This window comes from Aphidius gifuensis, linkage group LG4, assembly GCF_014905175.1.
Source record: "Aphidius gifuensis isolate YNYX2018 linkage group LG4, ASM1490517v1, whole genome shotgun sequence".
Taxonomy (NCBI): Eukaryota; Metazoa; Arthropoda; class Insecta; order Hymenoptera; family Braconidae; genus Aphidius; species Aphidius gifuensis.
Window position 1 is genome coordinate 14,394,891 of NC_057791.1, and position 26,600 is coordinate 14,421,490.

General features: G+C 28.3%; 3 protein-coding genes across 3 annotated transcripts; 2 read left to right on the forward strand and 1 right to left on the reverse strand.

The window, feature by feature from the left end:
- Window positions 1-2,447: 2,447 nt before the first annotated feature.
- LOC122853887 (dynamin-like) lies at window positions 2,448-4,964 on the forward strand. Its single transcript, XM_044154296.1, has 11 exons — window positions 2,448-2,611; window positions 2,686-2,768; window positions 2,888-3,034; window positions 3,107-3,310; window positions 3,387-3,579; window positions 3,692-3,898; window positions 3,979-4,175; window positions 4,263-4,408; window positions 4,519-4,676; window positions 4,758-4,788; window positions 4,908-4,964. The coding sequence occupies exons 1-11, from the start codon at window positions 2,448-2,450 to the stop codon at window positions 4,962-4,964; spliced, it is 1,587 nt and encodes a 528-aa protein (XP_044010231.1).
- Window positions 4,965-11,813: 6,849 nt separating this feature from the next.
- LOC122853888 (tigger transposable element-derived protein 6-like) lies at window positions 11,814-14,263 on the reverse strand. Its single transcript, XM_044154297.1, has 4 exons — window positions 14,068-14,263; window positions 12,788-13,966; window positions 12,506-12,643; window positions 11,814-11,830 (listed from the first exon to the last, which is right to left on the reverse strand). Exons 1-4 carry the CDS (start codon window positions 14,261-14,263, stop codon window positions 11,814-11,816), a joined length of 1,530 nt encoding a protein of 509 aa, XP_044010232.1.
- Window positions 14,264-21,729: 7,466 nt separating this feature from the next.
- Window positions 21,730-24,901, forward strand: LOC122855136 (SET and MYND domain-containing protein 4-like). The gene is made up of 5 exons (XM_044156303.1): window positions 21,730-22,137; window positions 22,312-23,606; window positions 23,690-23,842; window positions 23,911-24,054; window positions 24,135-24,901. Exons 2-5 carry the CDS (start codon window positions 22,314-22,316, stop codon window positions 24,378-24,380), a joined length of 1,836 nt encoding a protein of 611 aa, XP_044012238.1. The 5' UTR covers window positions 21,730-22,137; window positions 22,312-22,313; the 3' UTR covers window positions 24,381-24,901.
- The last annotated feature ends 1,699 nt before the right edge of the window (window positions 24,902-26,600 follow it).

Sequence of the window (26,600 nt, forward strand, 5' to 3'; positions counted from 1 at the left end):
TTCAATTTTCATATTTACATACGTAAATGTCTTCAACTATCAGCCTAACCTTCAAATTGTGTCAATTACAGATATCTTAATAGTTAACATACGCATATTAACTATTAAGATACGTATGTTTAATGTTAATATATATATCTTTGATGTAAACTTATCAGCCACCACCCATTTTAACATGGCATATGTTAACATTAAACAGGATATGTTAACTGTTAACATATCCTTCTCTGTGTGTAGGTGGGACTCTTCGCGTCTATCCCACCTCCGTAAAAAATTTTCATATAAGTTAAAATTAAAATCATAATAGATTTGGATAAAACAATCAGTAAATTTAATATTAAAAATCCTTGTATCAATTATTATTTCCTCTAAAAATTTAACTTTCCTAATTTCTAAAAATATACTTCGAAATTTCTCCGGGGTGTTGTTTTTCTGTGCTTCGAGTTAATTTACTAATTGGATTTTTCAAAACTACGACAAGGTGACCATCCAGATTGACACGCTCTACAACAAGTAGTTTTGTGATATTCTTATATCAATTAGGTACATCTACATTAATACACATTCTCTCCTCACCCGTTATCCTGTATAGAGAATAACAAAACAAGAGGATTCTTTAAAAATAACGTTCAATACCGAGTTAATTAATTTTTATAATCCTAAAAATTATTATATATTATTAAATTTTTATTCACATATCTTCCTGTTTTTTTGTTATTTTATAGTTTAATTTCAAATAATCAACTTGGTGCTAAAATTTATTTTTATAAATATACATGTACAGCTGAAATTGATAATCATTTTTTAATTATCTTGTAGGCTTTGAATGTAAATATTAATATATAAAATAATTTATACTCAAACACTTAAAATAACCATTTAATTTTTTTTATGAGTAAATAGTTTTTTTTATTTACAAATATTACCTTTTATTTTTTTTTCAATAAACTACAATGCGGGTACTTTTAAAATAAAACGTGTGAAAAAAAAAATTTTTTTATTCCACAATAAAAGAAACATAATATGTAGATAGTATGAATATATATATATTTATATTTCATAAGACATAAAAGCAATTGATAAACATATGTACTGATAATATCGAGCTGCCGATGTACACCCTGAACAATTTCACGAATCGTCGTCGTGAGTTGCGATCACTCACGTTCATTCGTAAACCGTACTTCTCGTTCATTGTGTTGTGGGATTTTGTCAACGAATGTAAGTTTCAATTGTTACGTCCGAACTTTAAATAATTTTTTTTTGTTGGTAAAGATTTTGTTACTTATTTTTGTTAATCATTTTTTAAAGAAATAAATTACAACTATTTTAGTAATCGTGTAATTTAAGTTCAATTGATTGATGAAAAATGAGAAAAAAATATTAAATTTAACGAATTTTATTTATTTATTTTTTTTTATCTTTTTGTTTAAACTGTTTGATTTTTGTTTGAATTATATTAATTTTTTTGATTTATTTATGAGTTATTTAGATTATGTATTTAATGATTTATTTTGATGAATATATTTATAGTTATAATTATAATAATGTTTATTTTTTAAACAAAAAAAGTGTTGTTAAACAAAAAGAGACTGGGGTTTCAGTTTTTTTTTTTTTTTGTATTTTGTTTTTCCTTTCAATAATTTCCGCACATCAAATAAATGACGAATTTGTAAAATAAATTACCAAGTGCTCAGAAGTAAAGAAAAAAATAAGAAATTTAAATAAAGAAATGATAATATGATGATAATAAAATTTGAAATAAATTTATAACGGATTTCTTTTGTTCTTATATATTTTACCTTTCTTTATTCAATAAATTTTTTTGATTGTTATCATAACTTATCATGCATAATAATATATATACTTTTATAAATAAAACCAATAAATACTGTCCAAGCTTCCTTTAGAACATAAAATTAATAACATCAAAATAAAAATTCTTAGTTTTTATATACAAAATTGACTCATTTTTTCCTATTTTTAATTTTTGAGATAGATACTTTATTTTAAATAGATATCAATGGTTGTTAAAATTGCTTTGAATCATTTTTAGATAATTTTACGAACACGTAATGAGTTCAACTTTCCCTAAACCAATTGTGCTTAACGAGTGTATCGTTTATATATCAAATAGAGACTTCACTGTAAACTCATTTTTAAGTCAACTAAATGTGCTTCAAATTATGTTTGGTCACTTTTTTTACTCAGTGATTAGGTTGTTTTTTATGCACACACTTTAAATTTACTTATTTACATGTAAATGCTATATGCAATCCTTCATGAGTCGCCTAAAATTCTTGCGAATTATAACTACCAGGGTGTGCGGGCTTCAGCGTTTCGAGATACTCATATAGGCGCATAACTTGAATTTTCGTTGAAAAGTAACAAATAAATATTGTTAAAAACTTGATCAATTGATTTTAAGGTCTATAATAGAAAAAAAAATGGCTGGTAACGCGGGTATGGAAAATTTAATTACACTTGTCAATCGTCTTCAAGATGTGGCAACTCGTTCAGGGGTGGCGATGAAAATGGACCTGCCACAAATTGCTGTTGTTGGAGGCCAAAGTGCTGGCAAATCCTCAGTACTGGAAAACTTCGTTGGACGGTATTTATTACACTTATTTTTTGTTCACAATCATTTGTTTTACATATGCATTGTTTTTTTCTTTTTTATTCAAGGGATTTTTTACCAAGAGGATCTGGAATTGTTACTAGACGACCTTTAATTCTGCAGCTCGTTAATAATGGTAGTCGCAAAGAAGGTAGAAACTTGAATTTAAAAAAAAAATAATTTTGATCAAAATAAAATTCAAATTTAATTATTTCATTATAGTTTGTTATTTTTAAAATTTCTAATTCATTTATTTTTATATTTTTAAAGAATATGGAAAATTTCTTCACTGCTCAAATAAGAAATTTAGTGATTTTGATGAAATTCGAAAAGAAATTGAACAAGAAACTGATAGGGTAATTGGAGGAGAAGGAATATCTAATGTTCCTATAAATCTTAGCATTTTCTCGCCCAAAGGTATGAAAATATAATTTTAAAAAAAAACAATTATCCTGCCAATGAAAAAATCATGATTTTCATTTTATGTAGTGTTAAATTTAACATTGGTTGACCTCCCTGGCCTGACGAAAGTCCCTATTGGTAATCAACCAAAAGACATTGAGTCCCAAATTCGGAACATGATTATAGAATTTATATCCAAAGAATCCTGCTTAATTTTGGCTGTAACTCCTGCCAATACTGATTTAGCAAACAGTGATGCCTTAAAACTGGCTAAAGAGGTCGATCCAAAAGGTGATTATAAATTTATTTTTCATCTTTAATTTATATTAAATAATCAATTGTTTACTAATTTAATTTTATTCTCCAGGCACAAGGACAATTGGTGTCATCACCAAGTTGGATTTGATGGATGAAGGTACCAATGCTCGTGATATTCTTGAAAATAGATTATTGCCATTGAGACGAGGCTATGTTGGTGTAGTTAATAGAAGCCAAAAGGCGATTGATGACAACAAAGAAATTGTTGCCGCCATTGATGCAGAAAAACAATTTTTTAAATGGTAACGATTCTTAATTTAATATGCTACAAAGTTATAACCATTTACTATAATAAAACAATAATTTATTTCTCAAAATTCTGTAAATTAGTCTAATCATTTATTTTTAATTTAGCCACGAAGAGTATAAACATTTGGCGGACAAGCTTGGTACACCGTATCTTCAAAAGATTTTGAACCAACAGCTTTCAAGCCACATTCATGAAACTTTACCAGCACTAAGAAAGAAATTACTGGATCAAATGAAGATTTTTGAAAAAAATATGAAACTTGAAGATATGAATCTTAATGAATCAGCTATGAAGACGAAAACAATGATTTTGTAAGTTATTAATTCTACTTGCCAACTTTTGAATTTTACTAATTTAATTTTGATACAACTACTTTCACATATTTTTCAAGCTTATTTGATCAAGTGAAAGCAGTATTTAGCAATTCGATCGGCTGTTATGAGTCTGATGATATTGGGAAAAGTTTTAATGGTGGATACAAAATCTACTGGTTGATTCACAAACGTTTTCCCCAAGAAATCGAAAAAAATAAATTAAGTGATGATGATTTGCATGTGCGAATTACTCTTGCTATTAACAACATTCGTGGTGAGTATTTATTTATTAAATTATTAAAATATTCATTCGTATTTTTTAATTACATATGTATAATAAATGTGTAAATGTTCTTATTAGGTGTTAGATCTGGTATGTTTACACCAGATATGGCTTTCGAGGCTGTTGCCAAAGAACAAATTGCTCTTTTAAAAGAACCAGCAAAGAATTGTATCAGCCAGGTTGTGTCAAAACTACAGGAACTGCTTAGTGACTGTACACAACTGGTCAGTTAATATTCAAATATATATTCTTAACTTTTTTTTTGTCTTTGTAAGTGGTTAATTATAACGATTGATCTAAAGTATTTATATTTTTTGCATTGATGTTTTCATAGATGGATAAATATCCACGATTACGTGAGATAGTTGATGAAAAATTAATGCTATATGTCAGAGAGTGTGAAGAAAAATGTCAAGAGCAGCTTTCTGCTCTTTTGGAGTATGAGCTATCATATATTAATACAAAACATATTGATTTCGTTGGACTCGAAGGGTAAGTTAATACAAACATAAAAAAAAATATTATAACTCGACTTATATTTATAATTTATCAACTTTTTTTTTTTTGATGCAGAGCTAGATCACTAATGGCTGATAATAACATGGTGAGACACACCATTTTTATTTTTTGTTTTTTTTTTATACAAATATATCAAATTTAAGTTTTCTTTTAAGTTTTTTCACAACTTTTGTATTAATCGTTACTCAAATTATTTACAGTCAGACGAGGAAGAAGGATATAATCGTAAAACTCAATCAAATAACACTACAAATATTTTGATTGGCTCATACATGACAATTGTCACAAAAACTGTTCAAGATCTTGTTGCTAAAACAGTAATGTGTTTGATCATCAAAAAAATTAAAAATTTCATCATGCTGGAACTTTTGCCTCAGCTCCTTACTGAAGAAAACATTGTAAGTTGAAATTCAATGCTTGAACCACTTTTAAGATAATTTTTATTTAAAAAAAAACAATATGTACAGTTCATTTTTTATTTTGTTAGTTTACATTAATGGAACTTTGTGAAGGTGAGAAGAATAAACGTGATGATTCAATACGTATGTACAACGCTACTAAAGATGCATTAAAAATTTTGAAAGAAGTTTCATCATCAATCTCAAAAACTAGAGACACAGTTACTGAAGAAACTGGACACACAGTTACTGGAGAAACTGAAGAAACTAGAGAAACATTTAATATTAAAAATAAACTAAAAAGTTTGTTTCATTATTGATTATAAATTTTTTCTTACTCGGCTTAACAATTCATATTTTATTGGATACATCTGAGCTAATTATTTTTTAACCAAGGTAGATGTATTTTGTACAAGCACTTATAGTTTTTAACTCATCAAATCCACGATTCTCGTTAGAATAAACAAATAGTTTATGTATACTGAAACATTCATGTTTTTCAAATCTTAATCATATTGTTTTGACATTTATAATTAAAAATATTCAAAGACAAGAATTCTACTTAATGATTATTCATTAATAATAAAATTGAATACTTTTTTCAATTTCTCGAAAGTATTAATATTGATTAACACTTTGTTCATTCTATTATTACACTCAGAGAAGGATAAGTTAACAGTTAACATACCAATATGTTTACATTAAACATACGAAAGTTTAATGTTAAGATATATATATTAACAATAAACATAGATATCTTAACTGTTAACATACGTATGTTTATAGTTAACATACGTATATCTTTACGACAAATATTTTGATGCGCCAGTCTACTTCTTATCATCTTTTTTTTTATTTATATTTTGTAGTACTATTTAATAATTTAATATAATATGTACTCGTGTTGTCATAAATTTATTTAAATTTAGTTTTTTTGTAAATTCATTCTTAATTTTACATTCAATTTTTATATTTACATACGTAAATGTCTTCAACTATCAGCCTAACCTTCAAATTGTGTCAATTTCAGATATCTTAATAGTTAACATACGCATATTAACTTTTAAGATACGTATGTTTAATGTTAATATATATATCTTTGATGTAAACTTATCAGCCACCACCCATTTTAACATGGCATATGTTAACATTAAACAGGATATGTTAACTGTTAACATATCCTTCTCTGTGTGTACTAAAATTTATTTTTTGGCCTAGCGGGCGGGAATTGCCCGTTTGTCACCCTAAATTTGTGGCGCAAAGTATGTCTTTGTCGCCCTACAAATTGCGGGCGACAAACGGGTGTTTCCCGCCCGCTCGGCCAAAAAATAGTATGTGTCACGCGGACGCAATGTAAGTGATCCTCTCACGCACTCAGCACACACACAGATGATGCCTCGTCTCCGAGTCAATCACTCACATTGCGTCCTTGTTGCACAATATACTATTTATAATCATGATATCCAAGTCCCAGTGATAATAAAGTTGGACAATTTTCGTTGATTAAAGAGGTTATATATTTAATATTTACTTCATCAGAAAGTCTTTAATTATTATACAATATATGGCTAATTCCATTAATTAATTCAATTCCTGCAATTGTTTCAAATGAAGGATATTAGTCGTTTGAAATAAATTTATTTTTACTGTATTTGATGTTTCTAATACTCGAATTGAACCTAAAAAATATATAGTCGAGGATTTTTTTTGTTTTCTAGAAGACATATTTTTTTCTTCAATCAAACCGCTTTTTATTTCCTTCAAATGTTTTTTTTTCCTAGACAAAAATTTCTATTTTGCAGAAATTTTTGTCTTAATTTTAACTAAAAATTTTTACAGTGTGCGGCTGAGCCTCTCGGCTCCTAGCCTCCGTAATTTTTTGAAAAAAAAAACGCGTAAGTACCTATTACTTATTTTTTGCTGAAAAACAATGAAAAAAAAATTTCGGGACAAATCTATTTTTTGAATTTAAATAACACGTGGAATGAGCCATATATTGTATAATAATTAAAGAGTTTCTGATGAAGTAAATATTAAATAAATAGTAACCAGTAATATTAAATCTAAATTTTGTGTCATTATTTTAAGGTCGAAAGTACCGATAATTTTCCGTTGTTTAATTTTTGATTTTTTGGGCTTCAATGAAAGCCTGAGTATTTATCTATTTTGATGAATTTTTTCAAAATTTTAATGCGTGGTTTTTTTTAGATAATTGATGTCAAAGTTGACAACTTTAACACACTCGGATAGGGATGGAACACACATTTACGCTTGTAGTTGAAAAAATTGTTGTTTAATATTGCTATTTTTTTTCATCATTTCATAGTACTTTTCAATACGAATATTTTAAGCCCATATAGATCCTTTTAGACGGTGAGTAGGTTGCAAAAAACCTGAACAGAACCGTATATTACAAAAATACGTTCAATGGTAGTCCTCGACAGCGTTTGTCATAATTTGCTGGTTTCTGCTGTTTGTTTGCCGGGTTTAATTATACTGGCATCGAGATAGCAATTTTTAAAATACATTGAGTTACATTTGAATTATTATTATTATTTTCAACGTGCCTCATATAATAATAATAATTCGTATACTTTTCAATTTTCAAAAATTAATATCTCGGTCTGGTGCCAATTAATTTAGTAGGGATTACAAAATTAACTTAAATTAATAAAATTAAAAGTATTAAATAAAAAATTGAGTAATTTCGAGCTGTGCAAATTATCGATTTTTTACCTGGCTTACCTGTGGACGGCAGGTCATTAAAACGGAAACCAATAGGTGCAACGTGTTCTGGGTCTCGAGGACTACCATTGAACGTATTTTTGTAATATACGGTTCTGTTCAGGTTTTTTGCAACCTACTCACGGACTATTTTTCTCCGTGGATTTTAAAAGATATTCTCTCTTTTATTCGTCGTGCTGTCTCATGTTTCTTGGCTATGGTAGTATGTGTGGGCCTATCCCGATGGAATACAGATACACATACTACCAAGAACCTGTCAGTATAGTGAATATATTTTGGACAGAGGGGCACTGAAAATATTTTTTATAAGCATATGTAGATGCGCACCCTCTCGGGCCCAAACTTTGTTCGACGATGGGATGTACTTTCAACCTTAAACAATATTCAAAATAAAATATCTAAATTACAAGATAAAAGTGTACCTTTCAACTTTTATATAATTTTCCCATTTTGCATATTCAGATGGATCCAATTTATCGTTACTAATTGCTGTGAAATTTATTGTTCTATTCCAAGTTATTTTAATTAAACCAACAGCTTTCTTCTATTTTTCACAGACCAATTATTCAAACAAAAAAAAGAATAAATATATAGAAATTTTAATGAGCTAAAAGAGAATAATTATTTACCTTTTTTTATGTCAATTAACTGCTCAAAAGGCAAGTATAGGCAAGCTAAAGTTACCATATGTACAGTTGCCAAAAAATTATTTTCTTAAGCAAATATATTTCCTTAAAACATAATTCTTTGGCAACATTAATTCCTTAGCTACTGCTTTTCTTTGGACATTTCTATTTTTTAAAAATAAAATAAAATGTATTTTATCTATTCAATAAATAAAAATCCCATAGAAAAGCGGTAGCTAAGTAAAAGAAGTAACTAAGGAATTGAGGTTGCCAAAGAATTATATTTTGAGCAAATATATTTTTTTAAAACATAATTCTTTGGCAACATTAATTCCTTAGCTACTGCTTTTCCTTGGGATTTTCATTTATTAAATAGATAAAATACATGTTATTTTATTTTCAAAAAATAGAAATGTCCAACGATAAGCAGTAGCTAAGGAATTAATGTTGCAAAGAATTATGTTTTGAAATAGTATATCATTAACGCGATATCGAAATTTTACCATCGAGCCAACGTCTCAAGCGTGTGTCGAGCGATAATGCATAATCAAGCCAGAAACAACAACATTGGCCCGAGTGAAACATACTATTTTTTACTATTAGTACTCGAGTTACGCTAATAAAAAATATGTGGGACCGAAAGGGGGTGGGGGCTTGCCCCCCAACTGAAAAAACAAGAAAATTTTAAATGTGAAGCAATAACAATAGAATCTAATTTTTTATTTTTTTTAAATTAAAAATTTATACAAAAATTAATTAAAAAATAAATAATTTTATTCATTAATTTTAATAGTTATCACATAAAAAAGACAAATCAACTTTAAATAATTTCAATTTTGATAACCAGTCTAATATTATACATCTAACTATTCATTAGTCATGTTTACAATCATTTTTGTTATTGTAAAATAAGATTAACCTCACACATGAAAAAAAATAAAATGTCAAACAAAAATCACTGTTATTTTCAAGTCTGACAACTTTCATTTTTTTTTTTTTATTTCAATCAATTTATTTTTTAATTAATTTTGAAAATATTGTATTAATTGTTTAACTATTACTTTTTTTTATAACAAATTTTTAACACTGATAAATAAAAAAAAATGTAGACAATCAGCTGCTGGACTGATTTAATGCGTAGATGTATAAAGATACATACACATACATATACACAAAAATCATACGGCGCATGCTCGATGACAGCTCCACAGTTTAATGTTTACGCATACAACGATATTTGGTGTGTCGTTGTATGCGTTATTTTTTTTTGGAGGGGGTAAGTTTCCCGCATTATTTCGTGTTTAAATAATGCAGGAAATGAAAAAGTTTCCTGCATTATTTCAACTATGTTCCAAACAAGTACTTTCTGAACTAAATTCAGTGTCAGAAACTAGTGTTTCTCGAGTACGGATAGTAAAAAAATATATTTGCTTAAAATAGTACATTGTTTTACGAGGAGGCAATGTGACAGTTTCTCGCACAATCATGAAATAACGCGAGGTGCATGCGCAGATGATGCCGAGACGACAGGACGGTGATGTCAAGTCGACGGTCGCGTAGAGACGAGCCGCAGGCAGTGTACAACTGATTGGAAAAAGTGAAAACCTCAAAAAGTTGAATCTACAAGTTGGTGTATTTGTTGGTGATAACGACAGTTCCAGCATTGCATCCATTAGACAAGTGTGTAATCACGATGTTATTAAGTTGTCAGACAAAAACCATACTGCTAAAGGTGTAACAAATGCTTTGTACAATATACCAAAAAAAGATCACAAGAATAGAGAGTTAACTGCTGAATCAATCAAATATTTACACCGTAGCTTTACATATGCCATGGCTCAACATAAAGGTAACAGTTCCAAAATGGCTGATGCAGTGAGGAATATACCTGACCATCTTTTTAATATTCACGATAATTGTGGTGAATTCTGTGGCTATAAAAAAGATCCACTTAATTATACTCATTCTTCTGTACCTGGTGGATTCACCAATCCAGTATTATTCAATGTGCTAAAAAAATTATTTAATAAATTAGCTGACAATGCCAACAGTTATGCAGCAGGTTTATCATCTAATGCAAATGAGTCATTAAATGCAACAATGGCTCAAAGATGTCCAAAAAGAGTTTGTTATAGCCAAAGTGAATCAAGTGATTTTCGATTTGCCTCTGCAGTAGCACAGAAAAACAAAGGTGAAGGTTACTTGAAAAATGTATTGGGACATATTAATACACCACATACACAACATTTGGATTTGCTGATCACAGAAGTTGATGCAAAGACTGCTAAAAGAAGACAAATTGCAAACACACATGCATTTAAATTGAAACGTTTGATACGTCGTAAAAATCGTACACAGTTATACGTCATAGAAAAGAAAATATTGAAGGAGTTACATATCAAAGTCATGTATCACTATTTGAAGATAATTCTGGTGACGAAATATTGTCATATGAACATCAACTTGATGATGATAATGCACAAGCTGATAAAAATCATTTAAATGACATTCAATTGAATAATGAACAAGTCAAAAAAAAAATTACTCATAATAATACTTGTTTAGTTTTTTTTGACTTAGAGACAAGTTGCTTCCAAACTGATTGTGACATTCTTCAAGTAGCAATGAAAAGTGGTGACTTTTCATTTGCAAAATATATTACACCTGGTCAAGCTAAAATTCACCCAAAAGCAACAGATGCCAACGGTCTGCGAAAACAAGGTACAGATTTGTATTGGCGTGAAAAAAAAGTACCAACTGAGCCAGCACGAGTTGTTCTTAACAAGATGTACAATTTTTGAAGTGAAACTTCTTTACGGAGGGTAGCAAAAAAATTTGAGGCCCTGCTAGCGTTACGCGCTCGCGTATACTCTGGCGTATATTCTGGCGTTTACTCTGGCGTTTATTCTCGCGTTTACTCTCCCGTATACTTTCTACTATACTCTCTGCTATACCGGCAAGCATTATACATGCACTATATATAGCGTATAAACTCGGAGCGTCAGCTGCTATGTGTGTATGCGTGTGCGACTTTTTGTTTGTTTATTTATTTAAATATTATTAAACAGTTCAACTGAGTTTAATACTTAAATAATTGATTTTTAAAAAAAATTCATTTGAACGTATCAAGCAATAGTTATCTCGCGGGTTTAAAGAATCATTATTATAATAACAATAAAATGATTATAAATATATATAAATGATAATTATAACAACAATAATTTTGATAATATTACCAATAGTATTGATATTAATAATAATATCTATAATAATAATATTTTGAATACAAATACTAATAATTATCAATATTTATATATGAATGTTATTGTCAATGTTATTATTTATATTATTAATATCACTGATATAAATCGATCATATTATTGTTATTATTACTAATATTATATTGATATTATTATTATCGATGATATTTTTGAAATTATTATTTTATTTATACTATGGTTATATATGAATAATATTATTATAAATAATAATAACTCCAATAATATTATGTTAACAATAATATCAATATAATATTAGTAATAATATCGATGGTATCAATTATATTGTCGCATTAAAGAATGAAGTGCCAAAAACGTCAATTTTAAAGGAAAAAGGGCGTAAGTGCAAATTTATAAATTTTCGGGTTATTCATCTAATTTTAATACTTAAAAAAAAAGGGAAAATGGGCGTAACAACCTTTGATAAAGGATAAAGGGCGTATGTCCAAGGATTTACGCCTTTTTTCCCGTTATCAAAATAATTTTTGATAAAAGATGAAAGGCATATTTTCAATTTTATTTGAAATTTATTTAATGGCAGGATTTTTTAAATTATTGATTGTATACTGATAATTATACATAATTTATTATCAATACGAAAAACATAAAAATAATTACAAATCTTCATCTTTTATTAAAAATGATTTTGAGAATGGAAAAAAGGCGTAAGTCCCTGAACATACGCACTTTTTTTTTTCTTTAAGCCTTAAAATTAGATGCAAAGCCCGAAAATTTATAAATTCGCAATGAAAGACTCATCCGTTTTAGTGCTGGTTTTTTTTGACAACTATTGGCTTTTTCATTTTTATCTTTATCACGATCACTTTCTTCATCAGAATCATCAAGATGATATGTTGGACGTCCTGACCAAAACATTGGACGTCTTGATGACTCTAAATTAGATGTTGTTGGTACACATAGTTGACCACTTGGTTGACCACTTCTTGTTGTTGTTGATGATGTTGATGGTACATTAATTTGTTGATGACATTTTGATGATGTTGATGAACTAGTTGCTTTGTCCATTGACAAATTACTCATAGATTTTTCCAGCTGATTTTCAGCTGATACTTGTTCTTCTTCTTGATCTTGTTCTTGATTTTGGTCTTGATAGTGGTCTTGATAGTGGTCTTGATCTTGATCTTGTGTTGCTGGATTTGCTCGCTCAGAAAGATAAGCAGGTGCAAAATCAGCTCGTGTAAAAACATTTCTATTAAATGGACATATGCCAGTGGCACGAAATCCAGCTCGAATATTTTTTGGTGTTGCCGCTGCTTCCATAGCCATACTCATCATACCAGCAATATCTTCTTCAATAAGTCTCTTTCCTGATCGTGTCATATTGGTGGATATCTCACCATATGCATCAGACAGTGGCTTCATGATGCTCACATCCAGTGGTTGGAGTCTGTGAGTAGTATGTGGTGGCAGACACAGGATGGTGACGTGTGATGCTGCAGCCAGTCTGGACACCTCAATATTCTTGGTGTGGCTGGCATGACCATCGAGTATTAACAGTACTGGACGTTGTATTGTTGGTACAGTATACTCAATAAACCATTTAAACCACTGGAGAAATGAAGCTGCTGTCATCCAGCCTTTATCAGTCACTGTACCCCATGATCCCTCCATTGTATTTGCAATTAATTTATTATGCATTTTTTTGCGACCAAAAATAAATAATGGGGGGACTAAGTGGCCTGATGCAGAGACACACACAGTGACAGTAATGGCTTTATTCCTATCACTAGTTGTTAATTGACCTGTACGTCGTTGACCTTTTAAACACAATATTTTAACCTGGGTTTTAGGATCAACAGATTGACAGGTCTCATCAATATTAAATATTCTGTCAGGTGGATACTGAACACTGTCTCCAACACCAATTATAATATTCATATTTTGTTGTTGTTCTAATAAATCATAAAATTTATTAACAACAACTTTGTTGAAACCTCGTGCCCGATAAATTGAGACTGACTCTGGTTTTCTAAGAGCTAGGTCAGGATGTCTAGCTCGAAAACCTCTGAGCCACTCTTTACCAGCAATTGAATCAGTCCAAGGGGTCTCAATATTATTTTCTTGAGCTGCTAAACACGCCAGGACTCTTGTTTGCTTTGAACCCAGTCCACGTAGCTGGCCTTGAACTTCAATAAGGTGGTTCTTGAGCTCTTTTTCTTGTGTTGGTGTAAAAAAAGGCTGGTAGCTTCCTAGACCTTGATAAAATTAAGAGTGAGAAAAAGAAAGAAAAAATTATATAAAAAAAGTAAAAACTAAAAGTTGGTGTTCACGAAGTTGATGATGATTCTTCTCAAACCTTTTTGGCTAGCCAAAATTATATCCGGGTTGAATCGATATTGTTGTATTCTTCTAGATAATGTTGTTCTGCTAATCCCATACCTTCTGGCAGTTTCTTGAATAGATTTTTGATGATAAATTACTTGATTAATTGCCTGAATCATATTTTCTGGATGCCAATCTTGTCGAGTCGTTTTTCTTTTATAAAGACCCATATTTTAATATATCAAGATTTTTAAATGATAAAAAAATAAAAAAAGAACCAAAATCAAATTTAATAATAACAATAATAATAACAATAAATAACCAATTTTGTTTTAATACTAATAAATAATTATAACAATGAACATTTCCAACTATAAAAAATTTAAATTATCAATCGATTTATATCGATTAAACGATTAATCGAATGACTTCTCGATCTGTTGACGACGTCAGACCACCAAAAAAAAAATAAATAAATAAACCAATTTGTTTTTTAAAAATCTTATGCATCCATCCATTGTTAATTTGTTGTTATTAATTATTATTATTATTATTATTATTTATTATTGTTTAAATTGTTTAAATTGGTGTTGTTGTTATTTATATTTTATTTATAATATGTTATTAAGTTATAGTTCTCAAAAAATAATTGGAGTAAAAAAAAAAAAATATGTGAAAAAAAAAAAAAAAAAATATGTAAAAAAAAAAAAAAATATTTAGGAACTTTCGACTTGAAAAAAAGTTTTAGCTATTATTCACATATAATTTAAACAGTGTTTTTTGTTAATTAAAAAAAAAAAAAAAAAAAAATTCATTAAAAAAAAAAGTGCCCATTTTGGACACCCTGTTCATTTTAGACCACTCTCCCCTATATATATATTTTTATAAAAAAAGTTATCAAATAACAATTTATATTTTATTAGTGAATTTAAAAATATTAAACTATTATTAACTTAAAAAACAAAGTTTTTCTTATATAAATCTTTTATAAAAATATAAATAAAAAGAATAAAAAATTAGCGTGTTGCGAGTACGCGCGGGGGAAGTGAAACTTCTTTCAGAGTAGTTTTATGTCACGCTGAATATTAATAATAATAAAAATAATATTAATCCTGACAATAATATTCGAATATAAATATTATTAGTTAATAATAATTATTAGTATTTATATTTCGAATATTATTATTATAAATTTTATTATTTATATCGTCACATTAATGGAAGAAGGGCGTAAGTGCCATTTTTAGGAATTTTTTTCTAAAGAAAAGGGCGTGAGTGCGAATTTATAAATTTTTCGGGCTTTGCATCTAATTTTAAGGCTTAAAGAAAAAAAAGTGCGTATGTTCAGGGACTTACGCCTTTTTTCCATTCTCAAAATCATTTTTAATAAAAGATGAAGATTTGTAATTATTTTTATGTTTTTCGTATTGATAATAAATTATGTATAATTATCAGTATACAATCAATAATTTAAAAAATCCTGCCATTAAATAAATTTCAAATAAAATTGAATATATGCCTTTCATCTTTTATCAAATATTATTTTAATAACGGGAAAGAAGGCGTAAATCCTGACATACGCCCTTTATCCTTTATCAAAGGTTGTTACGCCCATTTTCCCTTTTTTTTTAAGTATTAAAATTAGATGAATAACCCGAAAATTTATAAATTTGCACTTACGCCCTTTTTCCTTTAAAATTGACGTTTTTGGCACTTCATTCTTTAATGCGACAATATAATTGATACCATCGATATTATTACTAATATTATATTGATATTATTGTTAACATAATATTATTGGAGTTATTATTATTTATAATAATATTATTCATATATAACCATAGTATAAATAAAATAATAATTTCAAAAATTCAATATAATATTAGTAATAATAACAATAATATGATCGATTTATATCAGTGATATTAATAATATAAATAATAACATTGACAATAACATTCATATATAAATATTGATAATTATTAGTATTTATATTCAAAATATTATTATTATAGATATTATTATTAATATCAATACTATTGGTAATATTATCAAAATTATTGTTGTTATAATTATCATTTATATATATTTATAATCATTTTATTGTTATTATAATAATGATTCTTTAAACCCGCGAGATAACTATTGCTTGATACGTTCAAATGAATTTTTTTTAAAAATCAATTATTTAAGTATTAAACTCAGTTGAACTGTTTAATAATATTTAAATAAATAAACAAACAAAAAGTCGCACACGCATACACACATAGCAGCTGACGCTCCGAGTTTATACGCTATATATAGTGCATGTATAATGCTTGCCGGTATAGCAGAGAGTATAGTAGAAAGTATACGGGAGAGTAAACGCGAGAATAAACGCCAGAGTAAACGCCAGAATAAACGCCAGAATATACGCCAGAGTATACGCGAGCGCGTAACGCTAGCAGGGCCTCAAATTTTTTTGCTACCCTCCGTAAAGAAGTTTCACTTCAAAAATTATTATTCTATGATGAAAATATGTGCTCATTTATTTAATGAATTTACCCGTTTTTATTTTTTACAGCTTACTAATTTTATTTTTTTCTTATATTTATTATTAATAATTCTACATAATAACAGATTATTCATATTCATTGGGAAAAAAAAAATTTCCTGCTTAAAATCAGTAATTGTTGTTTTACTCATTTTTTTACTTTTTTTTTTATTTGAGACCGTGAATAATTTAGAAAATAAATAATTCCTTTAATTAATTTTTTTTTATAAATAATAAAACATTTTTGTCAAATATAAATAAACAATGTACCTAGATTTATTACTGGCGTTTTTAAACCTACGCGCCACAACATGGCGGATCACAGTCCGGTGTTGCCAAGCGTACATTAGAATATAGTAGACGTCATATATACTGCTCGATTAGATGAATTTTTTCATACTTTAATTATTAATTATAAAAAAACTAAGCTCCAAACCTCTTTAATTTTTTTTCCATACGTTTTGTTTTGTCCCATTTTATAACCCAATAGGTTTTTTTTCACGATGTCATTATTCCGATTAAAGATATCGGTATTTTAATGGACTTTTTTTTGACAAAAATCGTATTCTCCATAAGAGCCCATGTTAAAAGTTGTCAACTTTGAAAATTAATAAAAAAATAACGAGCTTCCAAACAATTACCAAAAAATTACATAAAATGTATCAGTATTTCAAGAATCTACTGTAAAAATTTCAAAACATTCTCATTTAAAGTGACTGGCCGAGGTAATCCCTTAAGATACAGATACTTGATGTAAACACCAAACACGCACACATACAAATGAACAGACTTACCCGATTTCACGATAGGGCGTGTGTAAGTCGATCACAGAGCAAGCCAACTTTTATATTTTTAGTATTGAAATAATGCGGGAATCATTCTGTTTCCCGCATTATTCCTATACCAAATGTATAGCAATGAAATAATGCGAGAATTTTTTCATTTCTCGCATTATTTCAAAAATGAGAGAAACAATGCCATTGCGCACCAAATTTAGTGCGCAAAGTTATCTTTCTCAAGTACGGATAATAAAAAATAATTTTTGTAGATATAGCTGAGGAATTACAGTTGCCAAAAAATTATTTTTCAAGCAAATATATTTCCTTAAAACATAATTTTTTGGCAACATTAATTCCTTACCTACATCTTTTCTTTAGCTACTGCTTTTCCTTGGACATTTTTATTTTTTAAAAATAAAAAAACATGTATTTTATTTTTAAAAAATAGAAATGACATGTATTTTATTTTTAAAAAATAGAAATGACATGTATTTTATTTTTAAAAAATAGAAATGACATGTATTTTATTTATTTAATAAATAAAAATCCCAAAGAAAAGCAGTAGCTAAGGAAAAGATGTAGCTAAGGAATTAATGTTGCCAAAGAATTATGTTTTAAGGAAATAATTTTGTACTAACTAGATGTAGCTAAGGAATTACAGTTGCCAAAAAATTATTTCCTTAAAACATAATTCTTTGGCAACATTAATTCCTTAGCTACATCTTTTCCTTAGCTAAGGTAACGGTAGGGGTAATTGACCTATCTAAGGAAAAAATCTGACTGAAACACGCGTAATTAATTCCCATTAACGAAAAAATTAAAAACAGTGATTGATATAAGTAGTTTAGGTCATAATGAACAAGATAAAATTTAATAAATAGCTTTTTTTATTTATTTAATATTAAAAAAAAATTATATATATTTATCCATGAATGAAGTATTTACTGACCGTCAGAAAATTGAGTGTTGAAGTTATTGACCGTTCGTGATGTAGTTGCTGACCGACTGTACAAGTATATAGGAAAAAACACAAAAGTGTCATTTTTAAATTACATTAGATTTATTAATTAATTAAGTACTCAAGTCGTTAATCATAAATAAAATTTAAAATTTTTTTGAAACAAAATATCAAAAATTAAACATTTTAAAATTACACTTTAAATTTTCACTTTCTGTATTGTTTATAGACGGTTAGCTGATGGCTAAAAAACTAGACTCAACCGTATACGAAAAAAATGTGTCAAATGGTAGTCCTTGAGACCTAGAACACAATTGCACATACCCTCAAGCAGTTTTTTGGTCACTCATCCACAGGTAAGCCAGGTAAAAAATCGATTATTCAGACTCCTCATAATTACATAATTTTTTGTTTAAATACTTTTAATTTTAATATATTAACTTAATTTTAAACTCTCAAACAAATTAATTGTAGCCCTGCCGAGATATTAATTTTTGAAAATTAAAAAAATCACGAATTATAAGAGACGTTACAATTGCTTGGCGAGCTAGGATATTTTTTTTAATGTATTTTAAATAGAAAAAAAAATCTCAAGCAAAAAAAAAATAGCTAAAAGGGTTAAAAAAATTATTAAAAATTATATTATAGAATTTAAATTATAGAGCAATGCGGGGGCTGAGCGGTATGGGGATTACAGAGCGGCGCGAAAAGAAAAGAGTGGTGGGGAGTTTGGCAGTCAGCTTGGAGTTTATATTAGAAGAGGGAAACTATAGAGAGAAAAAAGATAAAAACTTTATACCACTACTCTATTTTTTTCGCGCCCCTCTGTAATCCCCATGCCGCTCAGCCCCCGCATTGCTCTACAATTCAATTTAATTTATAATAATTTTTTTAACCCTTTTAGCTATTTTTTTTTTGCTTGAGATTTTTTTTTTTATATTTGAAATAAAAAAAATATCCTAGCTCGCCAAGCAATTGTAACGTCTCTTATAATTCGTGAAGTAGTTTCTTGACCTACCCATTTCACACATTAAATAAAAAGTTATTTTTTATTTTTTTTTTTTTAAATAAAACTTGATATGTTTAATTAATATTAAGATAATTTTGAAGTTATTTTTTACACCCACATAATTAATATTGTCTTAACAAAACGAGATCATCACCTAGCTCCACCATTAAGAAAATGGCCGATGTTGTTCAATCAGTGGCACTCACTTTTAAAAATTAATTTTAAAATACTTATAAATAATAAAATATTTTTCAATCGTGTTAATAAGGTGTAGCATGAATTAATTTCTCGTTATAAAATAGTTTTTACATCTGTCAAGGTAGCAAAAATTAAATATACACCTTTTCAGCCCAAAACGGTCAATAACTATTTTGCGGTCAATTACCCCTACCGTTACCTTATGCAAAAAAATCGCATTGAAAGTTCTTCAATTTATTATTAAAAAATATTATAACTTTTTAATAGGTGCTATGCGCTGATTATTTTTATAATTACTCCAAATTACTTCAAAATATTTATTTAAAATAAAAAAAGTTCTTGAACATAAATTTATTATTTTATAATTTAATCTTCAAAAACTAGGAATATGATAGAGACCATAAAATATAGGAGGAGGATTCGGGAGTAGGGATTCGCAATACACCAATGGGATTTTTTGCATATCATAATTCTTCAAAGAAATATCTATCAATTTTTAAAACAAAAACTTTAAAAAGTTGAAGATTCAAAAAATTCAAATTGCCAGAGCCCCTAAATCTTAGTTAATTAATATTATAATTAGATATACTGTTAACTTCTAAAGAAAATTAACTTCACTCCAATATTCTCCAAATAAACTCCAAAAGAATCCATATAATAGTTTATTCTGATTCCGTCAACTCCAGGCTAATTAGATATGAACAACAAAATTGTTTGTTCATGAAAGCTGTTTATTAAGAATTGCATGGCACCTCAGATAATGAATAAAGATGGATATTTTTTTTTTTATTCTCAAAAATAATTGAGCTTATTTGAATCGATGAAAGCAATAGATTCGTATTTTAAGAATATTCAAAAAAAAAAAAACAGTTGACTACAGAATTTAAATTTACAATACTTTGTTATTGTTATTCAGGTACAAATTCCGATTTAAGTGGTACAAATTAGCCCTTGCCCTTTTTTCAAATAAATAGGAAAACAATCAAAAACATTTTCATTATCGAAGGCACCATGCATCTGTATATAATCATCTTGGAGTAAATTTTTTTGCTATGCTCGAGTTACATAGTCTAATACTGCTAATAAAAATTGTTTTAAATCCTTTTTTTTTTTTTGTATAAAAAATTTCATTAATTTTTTTCTGATCAACGGAAGCGGCCGCTTGCGGCCGCCCACAACTCTAGTTTGAAAAAAAAAATATTTTGCATTTAATCTATATTTACTATTTTAGCATACTATTAAATTTTATTATTGAGTAATATTTTTTTTTTAAATGTAAAACGAAGTAGGTATATAAAAAAAGCCAAACACGAAATACATATAAATATATAAAATTATACAAATTATATTTATACAATAATTTTATAATATAATTTTTATTATATTATAATTTTTTTCCTGAACAGGAAAATTGAGTGAAAAAGTCAATTTATATATGATATATTTATCCTGATAGTATTCTGATCAGAATCTTATCAGGGTTCCCTATACAGAATACGTTAAGGTTTTCTGTTCCTTTTCTGAACAAGAAAATTGAGTAAAAAAAGTCAATTTATTCGATATATTTATCCTGACACTATTCTGGTCAGAACCTGATCAGGAAGCCTTATTCAGGATATTCTCAGGCTTTCTGTTCCTTTTCTGAACAGGAAAACTGAATGGAAAAAAGTTAATTTATTAAATATATTTATCCTGATAGTATTCTAGTCAGAATCTGATCAGGGAACTTTATTCAGAATACGTTAAGGTTTCCTGTTCCTTTTCTGAACAGGATTGAATAAGGTCACCTGACTTAAGGAAATCTTCAGATATCCTGACCAGATTCGAGCCAGAAATGAGTCAGGTTTCCTGAATAAGGAATCCTGATCCGTTTCTTATCAAGTTCTCAGGTCAAATAGGGCATCCTGAAAATTTTTCCACTCAGGATGCTGGATTTGTGATGTGTACTCCCAGGTAACACATTAGTAGTACAGTACCACATAGAGCGTAGTGCGTACTGCGTACCATTAACTTACTGATACATACCAGTCTTTGCTTATCTGGGCTGTTTAATATCAGCATTAATCAATATGACGACTCCTAGTTCTACGCAGTTCTACGGAAGCCTAATGCATCCTGGAGTAGAGGGACATTTGCGTGCTATACGCATACGCTGTTTTTTTTTTTTTCGTGTTTGCGTGCGCACCACCCAACAAGTGACCAACAAGTAGCGAATTTGCAATAAGCAAAACAATATCAACAATATAATGGCACTCGCCCAAGATCTCTACACGATAGCGTCTAACAGTGCATAATAACACAAAAATTATCAAAACAATTAAAATAAAAAATTAAAGTGAATAATTTATTATTTGATAAATATTTACATTAATACAAGTGAATACTGCAATAACTATTGAACAAATAGCTTTTTGTTTTTTTCTTTGTTTTGTTTTGTGCATCGTCAGGTTATCAAACTTACTGACTCATTTTTATTTTTTTCATCTATTTTTAATTTAGATTTAATTAAGTTGACCGACAATTAAAAATTAACAAGTGATTTCAGTGACACAGTTTAAACATCAATAAATAAAATTTTATTGCAAATTTCTATTTTATATTTTCCAGGAAAAAACATCAAAGATCAAGTAAGTTTTTTCATCGATGTTGATCATTTTATCATTTATTTTTTCAGTCAATAAATGATATCAATATTGTTTAAATATTATTGACACAATAACAATCAAAAATAACTTTATTTTGTACAATTATATAGAACAATGGTCATTTAATTTTGCTTTTATAAAAATTATTTGTTACAGTTATGTTTTATAATTCTCCTCCTCGTGAAGCTAGAAAAATTGCCGAAAAACAATTTGCTCAAAAAACAGCATTTAAAGATAAATTTGAAGTGGTATGGAATTTCATATCTCCATACATTAAAGAAAATCGTGGTAAACTTATAAAAACGGTTGGTCAATCAATGCTCTGGAGAGAAATTGGTAACAAAGAATACACTACTGCAAAAAATAAAAATTATTTACGCAAATCAATTGAAGCATACACCAAGAGTATTGCTTTTGCACCAGTTGGATCCAAAGAATTGTCATTGGCTTATGCAAATCGTTCAGCTGTATTGTTCAGGGCAAGTCTCTATGAAGATTGTCTCCTTGACATTGAACGATCATTGAAAGCAGACTATCCAGATAAATTAAAAACAAAATTATATGTTCGTCAAGCATTGTGTTTCGAAGCATTGAAACCAGGCTCACATATTGAGAAAAGTATTTCAATGGCTAATGCAATGCAATGGCTTCCTGACTTGAAAAAATATAATCAAAAATACGACATCATCAAAGAGTATTCAAAGATGATTAATGAACTTAAAAAACCACGTGAAATTATTGAATTTATACCAGAAATAAATGATAATGCAATAATAGTTGGTGCATCTGATGCTATTGAATTGAAAAAAACAAATAAAAATGATCAACATATTGTTGCAACAAGAGACATCAAATCTGGTGAATTTATTTACATTTCTGAGCCATTTGCAGCAACTATTAGTAATGATCTACGTTTTACTAATTGTTGGCATTGTTGTCGTTCAACTTGGGCTAGTGTACCATGTGATAATTGTCCAAACGCCATATATTGCTCTGACATATGTAAAAAAAAAGCATGGGATAGTTATCATAATATTGAATGTTTAGTATTGGGTGAACTTTCACAACATGCCTTATTAACTACAGATTATACTCTGACAGTAAAACTTTTTTTAAAGACACTAAACTTGGCTGGTAGTTTAGTGGAGTTAAAAAAAAAAGTTGACGATATTGACTCGATGAAAAATCAAGGACCGATATTCACCAATGGTATTCTTGATCTTAACACGATTGATAACTTTTATCTTTTAGATTATTTAAAACCAACATCGAATGAGAGTAATTTTGAGGTACTATTTTTCGGAGTATTGATGGTTCAACTGTTTGGTGAAAAAACAGATATATTAGGTCATAAAATGACAATTAAAGATTTGATTAAAAATGAAAAATCATCAATTTTGGGAGAATTAATATTGCGTTATTTGCTAACTGTTTTACGCAATAGTCAATTGGTATGTATATAATTAATTCATTAATAATTGTTTATTATTTTCATGTTTATAATAATTATTATATTTTAAACAAAATTTATCAGTTGACAAAACCTGGTTTGACTGCTTTGTTGTCACATGTCATATCACCGGTTTGGAAGATATTAAAACCAAGCTGTGATCCTAATGTCGATTGGACTCATGTCGGTTCAAATGTTGGGTATTTTGCTGTCAAACCAATCAAGCAAGGAGAACCGGTACTTATTAAAGTCTTTAAATAATTATACTTGTGTTTTTGAAATGTTTAATTATTATTTAATTTCAGGTACTTTTGGGTGCACTTGGTTTATATCATATGATTCCAAAATCGAATCGATTTCTACCATTAGGAAAAACTGATCTTATATCATGTAAATGTAAAGCATGTGTTGAAAATTGGCCGACTGTAAACAATCTTCCATCTTACCAGGTATTTTATTTATTGTTGAAAACTTCAAGCCTTGAAGCTAGTGATATTTGAAAATATTTTTTTATCTTTTTTTTTCAAAGAACATAATATTGCCGACAAGATCCAAGGAAGAATTGAACTGTATAGTGCCAACCTGCGCAGATTGGCAAGAACGCGTCTATCATGGAGATACTAAAGAATTATTGACAATGAAGGATACTATCAATTGCTTGAATGATAAGCTTCATCAATACAACATAGTTCCTTGTAAAGAAATATCAGGTTTGTATATATTACTCAGAACGTTGTACAATCGACTACATACTGTTCATGATTTTGGCGAGTAATTATTTTTCATCCAAAAAAAAGAAAGCAACATTTTATTTCATACATTTCTTATATCGATGTTCATTTTTGATATAATCAGCATAAAAAATAAACAATTAAAACCATATTATTAGTTAAGGTTTAAGGTAAAAAAAAATTAATAACTTTTATGTGGTAGAATTTAAGGTTTTTAAATCCAAATAATTCATGAGATTTTTGGAATACTTAAAAAGTTTTCTGTTTAAATTTAAGGGTTTGTTTTTTTTTCAGTCTATAATTTATGGTTTTTCAATTTGTAATTAATAATTATAATTATTACTAATTATTAAATACTAATTATAAAAAATAAATAATTTAAAGTTGTCTTTTTTTTTTTCTTTCTCTATTATACAAGATTGCGTGAATAAAAACAGATATTATTTATTTTTTTTTTTTAAATCATGTATATTAAATTTATCATTGGTTTTTAAATATTATAAAATTTATTTTGATAATTTATCTATTGTTTATTAACAACCAAAATATTATTCTTTTTAATCTAACTAGTGATCTTAGTTGACGTGATTTTCCTAGTAATTTTATCTGTTGCGCATGCTCAGATCACTGAGAATTATATCAGCCATGTTTACAAGCGAAATGTTGCTTGTCGTGAGTTTGAGCCCTAAAGCGGAAAAAAAAACCGTGAATAAACGAATGCACTCTGGTACTTACAGGTGATTAGTGAAAAGAACATCCGATGATACGGATATTTGGAAACAATTCCGTAATAGCCCTAATTTCCGCTTTTTCAAAATCTGATGTAACCGTTTTAAGGTTAGTTAGCCCTTGTGTTAAGGGATTTCGTCGATTTTTTTCCGAATATGAGAATGCTTTGAAATTTATACAGTAGATTCTTGAAATACTAATACATTTTATGTAATTTTTTGGTAATTGTTTGGAAGCTCGTTATTTTTTTATTAATTTTAAAAGTTGACAACTTTTAACATGGGCTCTTATGGAGAATGCGATTTTTGTCAGAAAAAAGTCCATTAAAATACCAATATCTCTAATCGACAATATGACATCGTGAAAAAAAACTGTCTCATTTTATTCAAATAATTATGTCAATTGTAAATTTCGTCGTGTTGGCCAACATTTAGATAGATGAAATATTCAAAAAATTTGTCGGAAAATATAATTATATTTATTTTATAATTTTTTTTTTTTTTTGTTCCTCAAATGAGAATTATATAAAAAAAAAAAAATAATAATAATAAATGGTTTTAAATTCGCGATTAAAATATAGATTTATCGTAATATAAATTATTAAAAAAGTCTCCAGGTCCGTAGCAATTTTTGCAAATTAAAAATGCACACAAATTCCCAATTTTATTTTTAAATATCAATTACATTATTTTTTTTCTTGTTTTTGGGATCGTATCATAAAAACGACAAACATCATCGGTCTTCCGGACATTTGATTGGTCATTGTTTTTTTCTCACATACTCTCATATGAATTTATCTTATCTTTTTCTCCAAAATCACCAATTTCTAAAATTCACCAATCCTGTATTTTAATTGGTGAATTTAATGGTGATCATACACATGCGCATGTTCTGCAAATACGGTAAGATAACAGGTGCTTTCAGTTGAAAGCGCAGTCAGCAAAAAGGCAGTTTGCAACAGTGTAGGACATGAGGAGCTGGATCAGCCATGTTTTAATTCTTATTTTTTAAGAATTATTTGTTCGACGCCACTGTTTTCTCCTCATGTTTGTATGACATGCACATGCGTGTCAAAAAAAAATACACAAAAGAAAACATATGGGGACGTTCCAAAAATCATTCGGAAACCCGGAAGGTCAAGATTGTGATCATAGAAAATTTTTGATATTTTATTGTGGTAGACATGATTTTTTGTTCATGTATTTTTATAGCCGCAAAACAATATATTATTATTGTTTAATTATTAATAATAATTATAAAAATACTTTTCACAACTGTAATAAGTAACAAAAGTAAATGGCATATGCAATATGGCTGTTTTTGTTGCTTACAATATCTACAGTAACCTCTAGTTACTTTTAAGTTTATTTTATCACTATATTTTTTCATCTACTGCGCCGGTCCGGGTTTCCGAGTGATTTTCGGAACGTCCCTCAGGTGCTCGGAAAAAGCTGCGCGTCATGAAACTGTGACCAATTTTTTTTATTTTATGTCTAGATTTTCTGAAACAGCATGTAACTGCACTCGACAATCTC

Excerpts from the sequence above, each read along its gene's own strand:
- LOC122853888 (XM_044154297.1), bottom strand. The coding sequence starts at position 14,263 with ATGGGTCTTTATAAAAGAAAAACGACTCGACAAGATTGGCATCCAGAA. Across the intron at positions 13,967-14,067 it reads AATTTTGGCTAGCCAAAAAG|GTCTAGGAAGCTACCAGCCT; the intron begins GTTTGAGAAGAA and ends AATTTTATCAAG. Across the intron at positions 12,644-12,787 it reads TCAGCTGGAAAAATCTATGA|AGTCATCAAGACGTCCAATG; the intron begins GTAATTTGTCAA and ends CATCTAATTTAG.
- LOC122855136 (XM_044156303.1), top strand. The coding sequence starts at position 22,314 with ATGTTTTATAATTCTCCTCCTCGTGAAGCTAGAAAAATTGCCGAAAAA. Across the intron at positions 23,607-23,689 it reads TTTTACGCAATAGTCAATTG|TTGACAAAACCTGGTTTGAC; the intron begins GTATGTATATAA and ends AAAATTTATCAG. Across the intron at positions 23,843-23,910 it reads CAATCAAGCAAGGAGAACCG|GTACTTTTGGGTGCACTTGG; the intron begins GTACTTATTAAA and ends ATTTAATTTCAG.
- LOC122853887 (XM_044154296.1), top strand. The coding sequence starts at position 2,448 with ATGGCTGGTAACGCGGGTATGGAAAATTTAATTACACTTGTCAATCGT. Across the intron at positions 3,035-3,106 it reads TAGCATTTTCTCGCCCAAAG|TGTTAAATTTAACATTGGTT; the intron begins GTATGAAAATAT and ends CATTTTATGTAG. Across the intron at positions 3,899-3,978 it reads AAGACGAAAACAATGATTTT|CTTATTTGATCAAGTGAAAG; the intron begins GTAAGTTATTAA and ends ATATTTTTCAAG.